Raw genomic sequence first — 17,210 nt, forward strand, 5'->3', positions numbered from 1 at the left:
TCTGTGGCGCTATCTAGTGACGAAATTTAATCGACTTTTCTTTATTATCATTATTGTGGTGGGTTTTGTGAACATTAGGTGAACTGTTTCTGCCATTGTGACTTTCTTTATTGTTAGCTAGTTGAGTGGACTTCGTGGGTAGATTCACCTTTGTCTTACCTGTGGTTTGTAGTCTTCACTTCCGTGTTTGGCTCGAGGACGTGGTCGTTACTGGTCAGGAGAACAACTTGCACCCACATTTATTCTATGGGGGGAAATTCAACATGCCAAAATAATACAGGCTTTGTTGCACTTTTGTATGTTTGTAACCGTTAAAGAAAAACCGCGAGCAGTAAGTTTGTACCACGCAGCAGCGCCGGTAGGGGTCAGTGACGTCACGTAAGGCGGGAATATGAGACAAAGCCTTTAAAAAAATCTCTCCTTTTTTATTTTTGTTTTATTTTTTATTTTTTTATATTAACAAATCCAATTTTTTTCTTGCCAAACATGTTAATTTTACAAAACTGAACTTTGAAATTTGTTTTTAATTATTGTTTTTAAATTTGAAATGACCCATGACAGAGATTGAATGACGTCCTTTTCCGGTTCCAAAGTAATTTCCTCTTCCTTTTTTTTCTCTCTCTCTCTCTCTCTCTGTCTTTTAATTTAATTTAATATGTATGCCTTGTTTTTTAATTGTTTACTTGTTGACCCCTGGCTCAAAATGTTATCTGTTGACTTGCCAAATAAAAAAAAGAAATGGAATTGCTCAGTTATTAAAGTAAAAAACTTAAGTGGTGGGAAAAGAAAGTTCATATCTATATTATCCTTGTGAAGTCTGTTTACCAGATACAAAAGAGACCATTCACTCTCAAAATAGATTCAACACTCAGTAGATCACACATAAATCTTTTTTTTTATCATATGGCCTGGGGAAAGGTTTATATTGGAACATGGTTAAACAGTTCACTTTTTCCATAATATATCCTTTTAATCCTCATTCTCATGAAATTCACAGACTCATCTGATATATGTGTTATGTTTGAAAGAAACTGGTATTCATCTTTTTAAATGCATTTGCTAGTTTTTGTGGATTATATTAAGCCACTTTATTTAAGACAAAATGTAGGCTATGGTAGTTTGATTATATTTTCAACTTGTGATATAGTAGAGGTAGAGAAGATTGGTTCATATTTTCATATTAATAGCCTATTTAAATTCAAAGCAGACATTTTTAAAACTTGTCTTTAATAAAATAAGCCTCAAACCAAGTCATTAGATCAACTGTAAAAAATAAAAATCAAAAAAGGATGATGAAGGCCATGGGAAATAGGAAAATTTGTTTATTAGAAAGTCATCAATACAGGGTGTAAATGCATTTCAAACCTTGGATTTTTTTTTTTTGAAACAATTTATTCCTTTTTCTTTTACAACTGTGATATTATCTTCATTAAAAAAGATTGAACAATATGAAGTTTTTTTTATAAGCCAAGAAATACTATCAATTCAAGTTTCAGTTGCCAAGAGAGGGATATTGCACAGTTGCCGGTAGAAGTAAGCTTTTGGGAGAGTGTTTGCTGTTTACAGGGAGAATGTGGATTGAGGAATTCAACGAGAAGCCCGTTTCTTTCCTCGGCAGCTACGTACGCCCATGAGCAAGGCTCTCGACTCCCAGATGCTCCCAGGGAAGTTGAGCGATAAAACTTTTCATGTCTGTTCATTGTATAACTATTCCACTTTGCAAATACTCCCTGGAGTTTTAACTGTAAGAAAACATGATCAGTGTCAACTATCTCGTTACAGCGTTTGCGTCAATTGATGTCAGTGAAATGATCAGATCTAAACTCCTCATTAGGCTTTAGGTCAAGCCATTTAAGCACCAGTTACATCCAGGCTTCACAAGTCTGAACCAACTTGTTAAATACAATTAAGTAAAATATAAAACATTATCACTTTAGATATTATCAGGATTCATCGGAAAATAAGACATCTCTAAAATTATAAGCACACTAATCAAACATGTTGCAAAATAAAGTAAGTAAGTATTTTCCCGCCAGTCAGAAGACAAGTTAGAGCCTGCTAGTGAGTCATCACAATGTGTCATTAACCAAATAAAGGTGCATTCAAAGTGAACCACAGTGGAACAAAAGTGAAATAAATACAAAACATTGCAAAATCTAAAACTCTAAAAGTCAAAGCTACTTAGTCATAGCACAAACACAAAAATCACAAACAACAGTTCACCCTTATTGTTGTCTAATCTAGATACAGTAGCCATTCGCCATTTACATCCCCATCCATCAAAGTCTCTGCTGCCATGGTTACGCCAGTTCAGGAATGCCATCTTTCCAGTCGGGGCTGCCGGCCACACATGATGAGTATCACCACGTCGCAGGGAACACAGTGATCCCTGGTGAGAACGTCCCCGCCCGTTCCTCAGATGGCACAGGCACGGCGACAGATAAGGACATCGGACTCTCTCATCTCAAGTGGCAGACAACCTACTGCAGGGGGGTGGGGGGGTGGGGGGGGCCAGGGGTTCATTACCGGCACCCTTCACACAGCATCTGACCCACATTCCCTTTCTGACACACAGATTATTAATGGCGCCCAGCTGTGTTGGGACACGGCCGGTCATTTCTCAATGTACATGTATAAATAGGTCGCTGATGGTGGCACGTGTTGCTCTCTGGTGGGAGCGTGTGCATCTTCACACCCATACAGTTACTGGGAGAGACATATAGCAGCAGAGTCAGAGAGAAAATGTTTTACCAACACACCTGAGGGAAAAAGTCAAGGAATGGGTTTTTTTTTTTTTTTTTTATCTTCCTTTTTTTGGTTTAATAGTAGGATTCATACCCAGTTTATTCCAACAGAAATATAAAGGCATATCCGGTCCGGGTGTTTTTTAAAGCTTCATCAGTTTCTGCTGCATTCTTCTTCATAAAGTGCTTCTACATCATCATCAACGTTAAAAAAAAAGTCACATTGAGAGAGGATACCTGTCCTATAAACAACTATTAAAAAAGAAAATAAGGAACACTTTCCAGGAACGTCCCATGAGCTCTTCCAGGTGGAGAATCTGTAGAGTGGAAGTGCTACTTTGAGTATCGTCCCAGGCTGGATGTGGCCCTCAGTGGTTTCTTCTGGCCTTTGGGGAATTGCCGCAAAACAAAGTCAAAGTTGGCCGTTGTGGACATAGCATAGAAGACGTTTGCTTTGTCTGGTATGAGCAGCTCTGAAAACAGAAAAAAAAACAAAACAAAAAAAAAAACAGGAGTAAGTGTCATGAGAGGCGTTTTCTTTTTTTTCTGCTCTATTTCAAGGATTCATTTCAAGTCCTTCTGTTCTGACCTCTTTCCTGAGAGATGACCTGCGTCAGGGTGAACTCCTGCCAGTCCATGTGCTCAAGGTGATGCTTTTCCAGCGCCCGCTGAATCACCTGAGCAGTTTTGTCCTGGCTGGTTAACTATAAAATAGACAAGGAAGTTTTTGCTTGAGAAAATCAGTTACAACATTGTGCTTTACTAAGGTGCTGCTCATGCAAATAGAGCAGAGTAGTGGAAGAAGTGTTTATTATATTAAAGTCTGCCTCCACTTAGAAATGGATTCTGCCTATTGATGTTTTACCTTCACTGTGCAGAATGAAGTATGTGCAGAGTTTGTTTTCATATTCATCTGTTGAAGGGGGAAAGTTTCACTGTGCATGTCACAACTAGGTTAAAAGCCAATATTAAAGTTACAGGATTGTGATGAGGAAATTTGCACATGCACTGACTTTTCAGTGAAGTGGGAGATTTCTTTTGTCCACGATTTAAGATTTTTAAGATGGAAAATTTTTGCATATTCATATGTTCTGGATTTTTCAACAATTTTAAAGTCATTTTAATATTTTTTACTGAGCTAATTGAACTTTTTTGTAGAAAAAACATCAGAGACAAATTATTATTCCAAACATAGTATGTCTTCAAACATTTCTGGAGACGTCTTTAAATAAAAGTAGGAATGCTACACTGAAAAAATATTTGTTTACAAGTATAAACCATACCTTGCATTTTTATATACAATCAGATTTAAAATATTTTCTGGAGGATAATCTCACCATGATGCTTTTGTACATGTTGCCATTGTTCTGGGTCAGGTCCACGCTCACCCTGACTATACAGGAGTCCGCCACCTGACGGTTATACACGGGCAGGGAGGTCATGGACACGGAGCGCTTGTGGTGAGAGACCGGGGCAGGCTTCGGCCGAGCACCGCTGCATGACGAGGCTGGCGAGCTGGAGGGAGTGGGGGAGTCCGGAGAGGAAGCCGAGGAGGAGCAGGGAGAGGGTGAGGAAGAGGAGGGCAAGGAGGAAGAGAAGGCCTCGGACACATTGTTGCATGAGCTGTGAAAGGACTGCAGAGAAGAAGAGAGGGAGAAAGAGACAAGAGAAAGAGTACTGATGAGTGCCACTGGGAGAAAACAATAGTCATTGCATTTGTAGTGATTTAGAAATTGGTTGTTCGACAGGGAACAACTAAGCTATTGAGCCACAGTGAGAACTGAGCACCATTAAACAACCCTACTCCAGTTCAACCAGGGACCTGCTCAATTGAAATTCTCCTTGTTGAGGGCTCACGCTAGTTTCTACAACCCTTTAAAGAAGATCTTTTGTGAAGGGGGCTTATGTAAGATTCCCAGTTTTAAAAGCCATTTACTCCTCATTAGAGATGCTTAAGGGTTTGTTTGAACACTTAAAACGGGACGATTGTTTGTGAAGTGTAAATAGTGGATGTTGTTCTGAACACAGAGACCCTTTAGATGAAGGCAGAGCATGACAAAGCTGTCAACAAAAGACACCACTGTTCGTGCCATAAAGGACAAAGGATGGACAGAAAACAAGGTTATGAGACAATGAGGCAGATACATACAGAAACACACACACACACACACACACAAACAGCTGTATACCTGCAGTCTGATGGAGCAGGCCGAGTTTGGGGAGGAGAGATCCTCCATCTCAGATCCACTGGATCCAGAAGATGAAACGCTGATCTGATCAGCAGGGAGTTTCTTTGATCCATCGCTCACTGCCAGGAGACTGAGGGCAGAGATTTAACTTGAGATTTGTACCAAAGACAAAAACTCATTCTATGATAATAAAGTTATTATAAATATAGAATATTGTAGGATTTATTTTCCTTTTACAGCGGATCAGCACTGCATGCATCAAAATATACTTTAAACATTTCATTCCTTTTCCTGTTGTGGCATAAAAATGAGTCAGCAAATACTGTCTGTACCAATTGTTACTTCATTGTTTAAGTGTTATGTGCAGGTCCATGTGGAAAGTAAAATGTGAGTGGTGTGGTGTGTGTGTGTTTGAATATTCAAATCAGACCAGAGCGCGATACTCACCTGGAGAGTTTCTTTGTGAGCGTGCGGTGGCTCCAGAGGGTTGGTGAACAGAGGTCTACCGGAGGCTCCAGCTGTCTCGACAGCTCGTAGCTGCAAACACATCAAACATGAACATTGACGATCAGAAAGTGACACTCGAGACGAACCTGACAAGATAATGTGCACATTTCATTTTATTATACAACAGCAACTGCCATGTTAGCATCAGCTAGCTAACAGTGGTCATGCTAGCTACTCATTTTTTTTCTTCAGTGAATTCCAATTTATTGCATCAATTTTGTGCATATTTTTGCATACTTTTTTGATGCATATTTTATGCAACAGAAATCTTCACTATGGAGCCCCAAAGAGTTTAATATTAAATAGATTACAGTAGGTTGATTCAGAATAACTCTGAAGTTGTTGTTTGTCTGGCTTCCAAGAGCTAACTGGTGATGATGATGATGATAATTTGATTATTCATGCCATAAAGTTAAAATTGGACCCTTCGGGGCTCCATACTACCCAGCGTCTGGGGTTTAAAACATACAGCAAAGATGCCGTGACCTGCTTGGACCATGAGCTGCATCACAACCACAGTTTAGTCACGTGAATGTTTGCATTATAAATGTCAAACTAGTGATTTCTTGATGACAACACTCCAGCTGTGACAGCATTACTCCCATGCTTCAGCTGATAACAAGAACTGATTAACTGGCCAGATGCCATATAACAGCTGAGCATGACATTCATACTATGTAGATTATGTAACTACCAAATATTTGTTGGGCTTTTATCAGGCTTTCCTCTACTGAGGAAATGAAACACATTTTGCATCTCACCTCTCCTGGTCATTGAGCAGCTTGTATCCCTGCAGCCAGGCAGCGATTCTGGGGTGATGGGGCAGGTTGTACTGCGAACAGGACGCCTGCAGCACACGGATCTGTGACAGAACCTCAAACTCCTGCAGGGAGAGAGAAATGTCGGTCGATAAACAGAGTGACAGAGGCTGCGAGGTGTCCTGCTTCCTGCTGCATAACCTGCCTGGAGGTGATACGGTACGATACATTGAACAGTTAAAAAGCTGCAGTGAGGTGTTCCTTAAAGATATATGTAAAGGTTTAAAAAGCGTAACCAAAGATCTCTAGCTTTCAGCATGATATTCACTAAAAAACAAGTGTCAGAAAATGTCCAACCTGCTCTGTTTACTCTCACAGTGCAAATACACTGTACACACCCAAACACACAAGCATGTGATGCTGACATGATTTTATGTGAACACCTTTGTACTTTGTTTTTGACTACAGTGAAAAAAAAAAACAATAAATAAAAAGGGAAATACATAAAAGATGACACAAAGAGGAACCACTTACCCTCCTCCTCTTCTCAAGGTTTATCAGCCCTCCCTGTCAGAAGAAAAGATCAAACACTATTTATTTATTGAATTTATCAATGATTGATTGGATCAAGAACTGAACACAAACACAACAGTGACACTTTATTCTAACATCACAGATTTAGCAAATTGAAAACACAGTAAAAAACTGCAGAGTATCACGTATCGCGATCCCGCAAGATGGATGTTTATATGGCAGTTTCAGTCTCAGTTTCAGAATCACAACCCCCGCTACCCACTACTATGTATTGCAATGTAACATTATGAGATATTTTACTGCACAATATATACTTCACCACTGAAAGTCAAATATTATACAGAGCAGCTGTTACTCAAGCTACATTACACACCTCCAAAGTGTCTGGCAGAGCAGTGTCCAGCATGGTGAGGACGGTCAGATAGGTACCCAGGTAAGGAACCACTCCACTGGAGGTACTCTGCAAAGAAACAGCATGTAAGCACACCTTCCATTAGGCTTACAGCAGGTCTTTCCACTGTCACTGTATCTGTTCAGTTGTGCCTTTCAAATCCAGTCATTAGCTTTTTCTTTTTTTTTTCATTTTTGATCTGTATTGAATGGGTTGAGATTGGACGACATTGACACAGGGCACGTCCCAGTTAGCAGCGCCCTGGGTTCATGTTACAGCCCTGGAGAATGTGCATATGACTTATAAAAGACCCCAGTTAAGTCTATTATTACTATCCTATAATCCTGGTGATCTGAGGCCATTTGAAACTTGTTCAGCACCAAGCAAGGCTAAAGATAGGTCTGGGTCTCTGCCATGCCAGAGATACTCCACCCACACTGTGGGAAATTGGCTCTCCTGTGGCTTTTAGAGTTGGATAATATGAGAGGGATTTTGCATGTGTCTATTTGAAAAGCTGAAATTAACCCAGCTTCGGGTAAAATGACCCCAAGACAATAGCACATGACAAAGGGATAACATTTTGAAACATTATCAGTGTAAAACAGCACATTTACTGCTGCAGGAAAAGAAGATTTGCTGCTTAGCAATTCGGTTGAACTAGACCTCAGCGATATATGGCATTGGGCTTCATGTCCTGTCTTCAAAACATCTCAGCTCTTTCTTCATCTGGAGGTTTGGCTTACCATCTGTCTGGGGACTGGACACCGCTTGGATATCTTTGGAGAAATGTTATCCTCAGTCGCTTGGCCCCCGTCCTGTCGAAGAGGGTCAGACAGAGCTATATTCAGTTGAAGGTTATACACACATACATTGACCCATTATTAAAAATAATCTGCAAGATTTTATCTTAAATCTTTTAGACAGTCCATTATATGAATTCACACAAGCACGTTCAAGATGTCTTCTAATGAAGCATGTGAAGTGGCTTATAAAGCAAAGTTTTCAATACATGAATAGGTTTTATTACACATTAACTTGGACATCCTGTTGAAGAGTTCTCCAAGCCTCTTAAGTCTTTGTGGGTTAGGGTTATGTGCTATCTGTTATTGGAAACAGCAAATAGGCTTAAGTGTATGACTGATTGTGTTTACATAGATCAGTTTCCTTCATAAAAGGCAGTGCCTGAATACAGCTACAATGGAAAGTGAAAAGGAGGAGAACAACACAATTAAAATGATTTCATAGTGAAGAATCTCTTTGAACTTTTTTGTGAAGCAGCAAATTCTGTTGCTCAGTTGTTATGTAGAGGAAATACTGGTAATCTATTGACTTTAGAGTCCTTTCACTGTAACTAGACACAAGACGCCTCTGACGCAGTTGCCTAAAGGAGACTACATAAAAGAAAAAAAAAAAAGGGAACAAAATGTGCTTGAGGCACCTGGTTTCCCATTAACACATTGTAAATATTAACTGAAAAATGAATCTTTTTAATAATTACAAGAGAAAATCCATGTACAGGAAGAAAACCATTTCCAAACATGTTTTCAGTGACATTCTTTGTACTATGTTCTCTGTAGTTCATTCCCCCGTTCTCTTTACAAAACAAAATATTTAACCTCTGGTGAAATAGTCCCACACTAAAACCCAGATACTGGTTGTATTAATGATTTAATTAGCCTTCACATCACTGAAAGGTTTTTGATGTTGCTGGGACTGAAAGTATGTAGCAGATGCAGCAGGTTGACTTGCTTGCATTGGTAAACATTAACCCTTATATATACAGTAGATGCGTCAATCAGGCCTTTTTTTATAGGAATCTTTCCTCCTATCAGTCACTTTTGTCAGTTATACACAGTATTCAAATATTTATCTTAACTATGACTGGCATCACCACTTAAGAATTTTACGATTGACATTATGTAAGTATTATTTATACTTTATACTTTACTACTACTTTATATTACTAAACTGACAGCTGTTTATAGCTGCTAACATTAACTTGCTAGCTTACGTTGCTGTAGTTGTGTATGAACTGTTCCCATAACCAAGTAGCTTAGTAGCTAAGTAGCGTAAGTTACAGAGAGACTCTACGATTATATTTTGCTATAAGAATTAAAGTACTTTACTTTATAGTTAACAAACATTAGCTTGCTAGCTAACATTACTTTAGTTGTGTTTGAACTGTACTCATAACTATGTAGTTTATTAGCTAAGTTAGCTTAGTAGCTAAGTAGCATAAGTTACAGAGAAACTCTATAATTATGTTCTGCTATAAAAAGAAATCAAATTACTAACAAACTTTAGCTAGCTAGCTAATGTTACTGCAGTTGTGAATGGACTATTGCTGTAACTTAGCTTAGCTAGCTTAGTAGCAGAACTTAGACAGACTAACATTTGCAAGTTTGACAGTTTCATGATAAAAATGTCACAAATGTTTAACTATGCTGGTGTGGAATACAAATTAGTATTTAGAGCTAAATTATGAAGATAGCATATATTTAGTATCACCAAAAAAACAAAACACTGTTTCTCATACAGCTGGTTCTCGACTCTCTTACATAAGAGTGTAGGTTCATGACCTGTGCATCTCAGGGTTAACACTGTAAACAATGAAGTAAATGTAGGCTGTTTTTTTGTGCAACCAGCAGTTTTGTTCTCACCTCGACCAGGAGCTCTCTGTTGGTTAGAACACAGTTCTCATCAGGGAAGGTTTCACAGAGGTTATTGAATGTGGCCATGCTGTCTCTGCAAAAAGAACAGACACCAGAGTTAGTAAATATGCAGCTATTTAATCCAATATATGATACATTAATAATCAACTATAATTCACAATAACTGGTGTTAAAATTTTACATTTCACTTCTTGGTCGATGACCAGATGTTTAAACCATAAAAGAGGACAAACATGAAGTTATGCTTCACCTGTCCTTGACATTATAATAGCTTACTACAATGTTCACGACCTGACACAGAATATAGGTCACACAAAAGCAAGACATTTGCTGACTTGCTCTATCAAAGACATTGAATTGCACTGGATAAAGGTTCAATGCCCTCATTAAAGAACAATTATGTAAAACACAATATAAACGCAACCATAGAGACAGACAAAATCATTGACCTTAGAAATGGCTAAAGTCCAACCTTACCTGCTAACAGCAGCCCAGGTCTTTCTCAGCCTGTAAACTGCATTAGACTGAAGGGCCGACAGGATCGCCCTGAGAGAGGAGAAGTTCTTCAACTGACGACACTCCTGGAGAAGAAAGAGTCGGCGTTCAGGATTCACTTAATTTCAAATTAATTTCAAATGTTTTGTGTTGACGATTGTTCTCCTAAAACAAAGGCTGTGTAAATGAGGTTCTTATGAAGTCTTGGACTTGAAACCTGAATGCCAGCTGATATTTAGTCACTCTGGCTTTTTTACTGACCTGTGCTACTCTGATCCACTTCTCTATGATACGGGCCCTTTGCACTGGAGTAGTGGGAGGCCGGCAGGAGGAAGTGGGACTGGAGGTGGGGTCTGTAGGCTGGCAGAGCAGGGACATGATGACCTGGTTGGTGATGGCGTTGAACTGCGCAATTGTGGCCCGGATGGTGGGAGACATGTTTTCCTTCTTGTCTCTTTGAGACCACACACAGCCCAGACACTGGTAAGGCACCACTTTGACAAATAGAGCCTGAAACGCCATGAAAACCAATTATCAGCCTTTAATAATCAATCTAAAACAAGTGACGTGTGTAAACGTGGGACATACAATATCCTCTCACGTACAGAATCCATTCGGGTGAGCTGTTCGGCGACGGCTGAAGCAGAGAAATCCATGATACCAACTCGATCCACTGAGTTTTCACACCCTGAATCTTCATCACCAGATCCCTCCTCTTGTTCCAGACCTGTCGGGGCGGCGTCTGGACAAACACACAGAGCAGGAATCCAGAAAAAGAGTGTGAGCACGGCAGGAGGATTTTCACAATGTTGAATGCTATGACGATGGAATGGCGTGTGAACAAAGGCCTTATCACTTTTTTATCATGATATGTCTGGGAGGATCACCTTCTTTCTGCAACCGCTTGAGCAGCGCCTCAGCTTGCCCAGCCAACGAGCAGAAGTTGGGTTGGCTGCGCATATTGTCATGCACCGCAGAGCTGATCCTCAGGTGATCCAACAACAGCCTGAGTGCCAGGTGCACGGGAGGATCCCTGAAGTCCTCGCTGTACTCATCCAACCATGTCTGGACAAAGGCCAACAGAGGGCTGGGGAGGCAGTGGAAGAGTCATTACATTTTAACTAGTTGAACAACACTTTAAAGCATATAAGGGTTCAAGTTTTAAAAAAAAAATGGTGTTTTAAATGAAGTTGATCAAGGGAAGATTCATCCACCTACCTCCTGTAGCTTTCACTGTTGTCCAGATCTGAGGCAGCACTGTCTCTATAAGAATCAAAACAAGGTCAAAAACATGCAAAAGAAGAATAAAAAAAAAAGAAGTCACAGTGCACTTTTTAATTATTATTTGTCCCTCCTCTGTAGCTATCTTTACCCTGACCTCAAGTTGTGCCAGCCACAGCCTAAAACCGCTCTGTGCACAATTGTTGTTGTTGTTGGCCTCAAGATAATGAGCACCTGCTAGGTACTTATTATTACATCAAAGCTGAGGGGAGAGTTGCTTTGTCACAGAAACATGTATAAAAAAAAAGAACACCCTTACACAACATGGTGACTCTGCACGAACAACATTCCCAGATTCAAGCACAGTTACGTGCCAGACTATTTCTTGGCCCGGCGCAGTAATAAAACCACGAAACCAAAAGTAACACCACATGTCAGTTTGACATGGCTACATCCAGCAGCCTTGTTAGCTTAACTTGGCACAAAGACTGGAAACACTGGTTACAGCTAACAGAATTTTACACTTTTACACAGATAAATAAATGATATATAAGGCATTAATAAGTGAGATTTTTTAGAGGTGCTAGCTGGCAGATTTTGCTAGTTAACAGAGCCAAGCTAGCTGTTTCCACCTGTTTCCAGTCATTATGCTAAGCTAAGCTAACTGGCTGCTGGCTGTAGCTTCATATTTGGTATTAATCTTCTCATCTAACCCTCAAAAGGAAGTAAATAAGTGTATTTTCCAGAAATAAAAAACAGAACAAGAAACAGACAAAACCAGACATACAGTGGCACAAAGATTACCTCTGAAAGAGCAGCTCTATGAGCTTTGAGGAGCTGGTAAAGGTTCTGTATGTGGAGAGGAAGATCTTGCTGTAATCCTGGTCCTGGCAGCCGGGGTCCAGGAGATGATTCACTAGCAGGTCCAGGGTAGCGGCCTTCAGACGCCGCACCTTGCAGGTCCGGTACTGGACAAAAGCGCAGCATGGATTTGTCCCATTGGGGTTTGGGGCTGAGGGGACGGGCTCCCGACGCAGTGTGACCCCGTAAACTGCGCCATCCTCGAACTCCTCACCCCATTCCTGCACTGGGTTCTGGTGAGAGACAGAAGTGGAAAATTATATTTAAGTTTTATATCAGCATTCACACTGAGAACAGCTTCCATCCAACGCCCCTGCTTGTGTTTCAAAAATATACAGATACGGGTCAGAAACACAAATATATATCTAGTAGTGTTACTGCTCACAACATTAGGGTCAGAGGTTGAGCCACGAGGAGGTAAAAATAGCTGCAAGACTCCATGGCCAAACCGCCTGGTGACCCCACACACAAACAAGTGACACAACACCACCGAGATGCACACTCATCCCATATGAACCACAGCAACTACATAACATTTGCTTGTACTCATAACCGTCGTTTCAAACCTTCAATGACTGCACAAACATGTTAGCGTGTAATGATAGTAATTATCAGAGATTCATCCACGTGACATGCTGGTTTTTGTAACCTGTGCTTGGTTTTCATTTTCACAATTTCCCCACGACACCGTAAGCTGCTGAAACTTCCATGAATTCTGGACGTACACAAGAATGTTTATGGACAAATAGAGGATTATCAAAAGGTTAGTGTATCAAAGCAAAATACCAGAACAAATGCTAAATGTCAGATGTTTCCTTCACCATCACTCATCCTCCAGTAACCAATGGAGAGAGCCTCGGAGGATCATGGGCTAGCTCAGCGCCAAGTGTCCTGATTTAAAAACACACGGGTTCCATTAGATATTCAGACAAGCCCTCGTTTGATCTCGGTGAGAGCTTTCAATCAGCGTTTTAGCAACAGCTCCTCCAGAACGCTCAACAGCACTCTGTGCAATGTACACAGAGGAACGGGGTTTATCCAATGTGAATACTGAGCACCTTGTTCGATCTTTGCTGTTTGAGAACAAGATCGTTATAGTAGCATAATGAGACAGCAGCTGTGTCGCACAATTTAAAAAGGCCGGTCTGTATTTTCAATAGCGTACAGTAAACCTGAGGGCAGCCATTTTCTTTACCCTCCAATAAAGGAGCTCTCCATTGTTTTGGTATGTTTTACTTCCACAAAGTTAGGAATCTTTTGCGAAACACTTTAAAATAATCAAAGAAACTGGGGTGAAAATATCCTGACTTTTTGTTCCTAGTAGGAGAAAGGTCCCACTTTTTTAATTCTCCAAGCCCCAGCTGCAATCACCCCGCTAACATCACAATGACATCACTGTCAGACTTGACAAAGCTCCTTAAGAGCAACAGAGGACATTATACATCTGCTTTCACACGCTGAGTAAAACTCAAGACAAGTAAACTACACTTCATGTGCAAAATCAGTCGAGTGCCCTTTTAATTGCTTTATGTGTTACATAACCTGGGCGTCAGTAACAGCTCTTGCATGACTAATGTCTAATCCATCTGGTTTATATGCAAATGTTTTTTTCAAATCTAGACAACTTCCCTGGAGTCAAAGCAAGTAGATATTCAATATCTTCCTCTAAGCTCTATTAAGCACAGATAATAATGTGCATACAACAAAACTACACATGCTCTTGAACCTTAAATATAACTATTTTTGAAGCGTCTAAATCATGGCTGGACAGTGTGGACGTGCAGCAAGCGGCTACATACTGCAGAGGGGATGAAAGAAACTGCGCGTGCTCACAACAGTAGTTGAAAATCAATTATCTACATGAGAGGACTTGCATCATCTTATGCAAATGATTATTTAAATGTCTTTATCTAAAAAGACAGTGTTAACCAGTATCACACAAACCCTATTGTCCCCCCCACCAGGCAGAAACTAGAATCGTTTGGTTGCTACACAGACGGGAAACTGTGCCTTGTGTCCTACTCTGTGTCAGTGATGTCGTGGTGGGACTGAGCACAACTGATGTAAAAATCAAAATAAAAAAAACTATGTTGTTGTTGTTGTTGTTGGAGGACCTGCTAGCCACAGGTGTAGCAGGTCTCTACCACATTAAATATGATCATGGAGCAGCAAGATAACTCATCAACGGAGGGAAGTAAACACAGTCTTGGTCTTGACCTTTTGCAACATCCTGTATTAACATTGCATTGGAGTCACAGAGCTGAGCAAAATAAATACTGATTTATCTTTGAAAAACCTAGAAAGTTATTTAAAAACTCTGAAAAAGTTCTGAAGAATCCAGGAGGTGTTTTTCTTTTTAACCTTTTCTAACCTTTCTGTCACTTGCACAATAATAATAATAATAATAATAATAATAATAATAATAATAAAAGATCTTTAACCCCTTTCTCAGGCGGTGCTTCTTCTTCTTAATCCAAACAGCCAGAAATAACATGAACATCTGGAACCAAAGTCAATATTTAGCATGAGCTTTACAAAAAGACTTAATGCTTTTTCCAGAGGACACTGACCCCTCTGAGTTTTTAATAGCCTGTCTGGTGATTATTTTAGAGAGGCTACTGTATGATGCTCAGCTGTGTGACTTGAATGTAATCGGAATACAAACTGGTGCCAGACTCCCTGCAGCTTCAGTACAAACAGCCTGTGGACTGCAGATTCCCATGGGCAACAACAGATTTGCTGTGGGGTAGACTTTTAGTTTACACGGTTTATATATATATATATATATATATATATATACACACACACAACACACACACACACACACACACACACACACACACACAGAGTAAACTGCAGGAGCCAGCAGAGCAGGGATATCTTCACAATAAAAGCACAATTTACTCGCATTTGTGTTACATTACAGAGACTACCGTTTGTGTCGGTGGAAATAAATTACACAACAAACCCAGATCTACTGCTCAGCTGAGTTATTGATCTTGGATCATGACTTAGACTTACCATTGTTAACTCCCATTTTCCCATCTCGTCTGCTCGGCTAAGGAGTGCTGTTTTCCATCTTGACAGGAATTGTTGAACCGAACTTCATCTTTCCACTTTGAGAAGCAGAGAGTCTAAGGCTGCATCTTGGTAGAATAAAAACCTTATTTTTTTCTTTTTTAATTATCTTCTTAGGAACTACATTCACGCGCCTGTATTACAATTACAAAGACGATTTTCACTGCAGAGTTCTCGCTACATTTCACGCCCTCATACAAAAGTGTTGGATTGTTCCCATGTGACGGTCTGTGTGAGAGCGAGCACGGACAAGACCTGAGCTGTTGCAGCCTGTTTTCCTCTGTATGTGTGTGTGTGTGTGTGTGTGTGTGTGTGTGTGTGTGCGTGCGTGCGTGCGTGCGTGTGTGTGTGTGTGTGGAGAGAAGCGACTTGAATCCACCGATACCCGCCGCTGGGTTTCCTCCCTGACAGCGCTCAGCCCGGCTGAAACTCCCTGAGCTTTATAGTGGGAGGCGACTTTCTGCTGGAAGTGTTGGCTGTAGGAGGAGTGAGAGGGGGTGTGTCTGTCGGTGTGGGGTGGGTGGTGGTGGTGGGTGGTGGTGGTGGTGGTGGGTGGTGGTGGTGGGGGTGGGTGGGGGGGTACTTTGTCTTGTCCAGTACAAAGCTTTGTCTTCCATGGTAAACGAGTAGTTCACTCTTTTGAGAAATAAACTAGTATTTGCAGGGGTGGACAGTAACAGTACATTCCTTCATTTCTTTTTCTATTCATATTGTTTTATCCCTCATTGGTTTTACATTTTTAATTGCTGTTGCATCTTTTTGCCTTAATGTTGATTTGAGATGGCTTTATTAAGCTGCACTTTCTGTGATGTTCACTTTGAATTTTCTTTTATGTAGTTTTACTTGTCTTGTAAAGCACTTTCTTTATTAAGAAAAGTTATTATCATGAATAAATAAAGTTATTACATCTCTTTGAGTACTGTAATTGAGTATATTTTTCAATTATTTTTACTTTACTTGAGTTTTACTTCTTTTGGAAACTTATAAAACTCACTCCACTACACTTAAAAGACAAATATTGTACTTTAATCTCCACTACATTTTCTATAAAGTAAAATAGTCTGCAGAATTTATTTTATTTTATTTTGTGTGTTTATCACAGGGGAAAAAACAATCACAGCCAAATCCTCCACTGTCAGTCATGTGTTTGCTGCATTGGCATTTTTGAACAATTCAGTTTGAACCTGGCAGTGGCCAACGATACCAATGATGCTTGAAGTTTGAGAAAGTTTTAAATGTTTGCTGTGACCAAACTTTATTACTGCCTAAAAAAGACAGAAATATGAAAACAACAATGGCTCCTTTTGTTGATTCAATTGTGTTTTTATGGTCATTTCTACAGGGTTTGTATCATGTTCTACAAGCTTTTTCTTCTGCAGGTTTGACAGTCAGTCAGTGCTTCAGCAGGTTGTTTCAGAGTCATTATATTTTGTAAATACACTGTTGAACAATACAACAATGTGTTGACCAAAATGCATAAATGTATGTAATGTTTTTGCACTAAAATATTTGTAAAAATCAAATACTCCAGTACTTTAACTCAAGTAAAAATCTGACTGAACAACTTTCACTTGTATTGGAGGTTTATGGTTTATGCACCTTTCTTGGAGAACATGTCTGCTTAATTAAAGCTGTTTCACCTGCTGTCCCTCGGGTCGTTTATGGGGGTTTCTTAGAATACAAAAACACAAGCAAATAATTATTTGTCATCAGGATCACATGGCCGTCCCCTATTCTGATCTTTTACACTGATAGGATGG

The 17,210-nt window shown here is 39.9% G+C and overlaps 1 protein-coding gene across 1 annotated transcript; it reads right to left on the reverse strand.

Annotated features, from left to right (window-relative positions):
- Window positions 1-1,364: 1,364 nt before the first annotated feature.
- LOC111223725 (ral guanine nucleotide dissociation stimulator-like 1) lies at window positions 1,365-15,847 on the reverse strand. Its single transcript, XM_022747972.1, has 17 exons — window positions 15,394-15,847; window positions 12,316-12,605; window positions 11,509-11,553; window positions 11,178-11,377; window positions 10,896-11,032; window positions 10,552-10,800; window positions 10,273-10,376; window positions 9,784-9,868; window positions 7,867-7,938; window positions 7,106-7,192; window positions 6,733-6,765; window positions 6,202-6,323; window positions 5,381-5,470; window positions 4,934-5,063; window positions 4,082-4,378; window positions 3,334-3,448; window positions 1,365-3,217 (listed from the first exon to the last, which is right to left on the reverse strand). The coding sequence occupies exons 1-17, from the start codon at window positions 15,415-15,417 to the stop codon at window positions 3,078-3,080; spliced, it is 2,220 nt and encodes a 739-aa protein (XP_022603693.1). The 5' UTR covers window positions 15,418-15,847; the 3' UTR covers window positions 1,365-3,077.
- Between the last annotated feature and the right edge of the window lie 1,363 nt (window positions 15,848-17,210).

The sequence above is a fragment of the Seriola dumerili genome, unplaced genomic scaffold (genome assembly GCF_002260705.1).
Source record: "Seriola dumerili isolate Sdu_G_001 unplaced genomic scaffold, Sdu_1.0 BDQW01000113.1, whole genome shotgun sequence".
Lineage (NCBI taxonomy): Eukaryota > Metazoa > Chordata > Actinopteri > Carangiformes > Carangidae > Seriola > Seriola dumerili.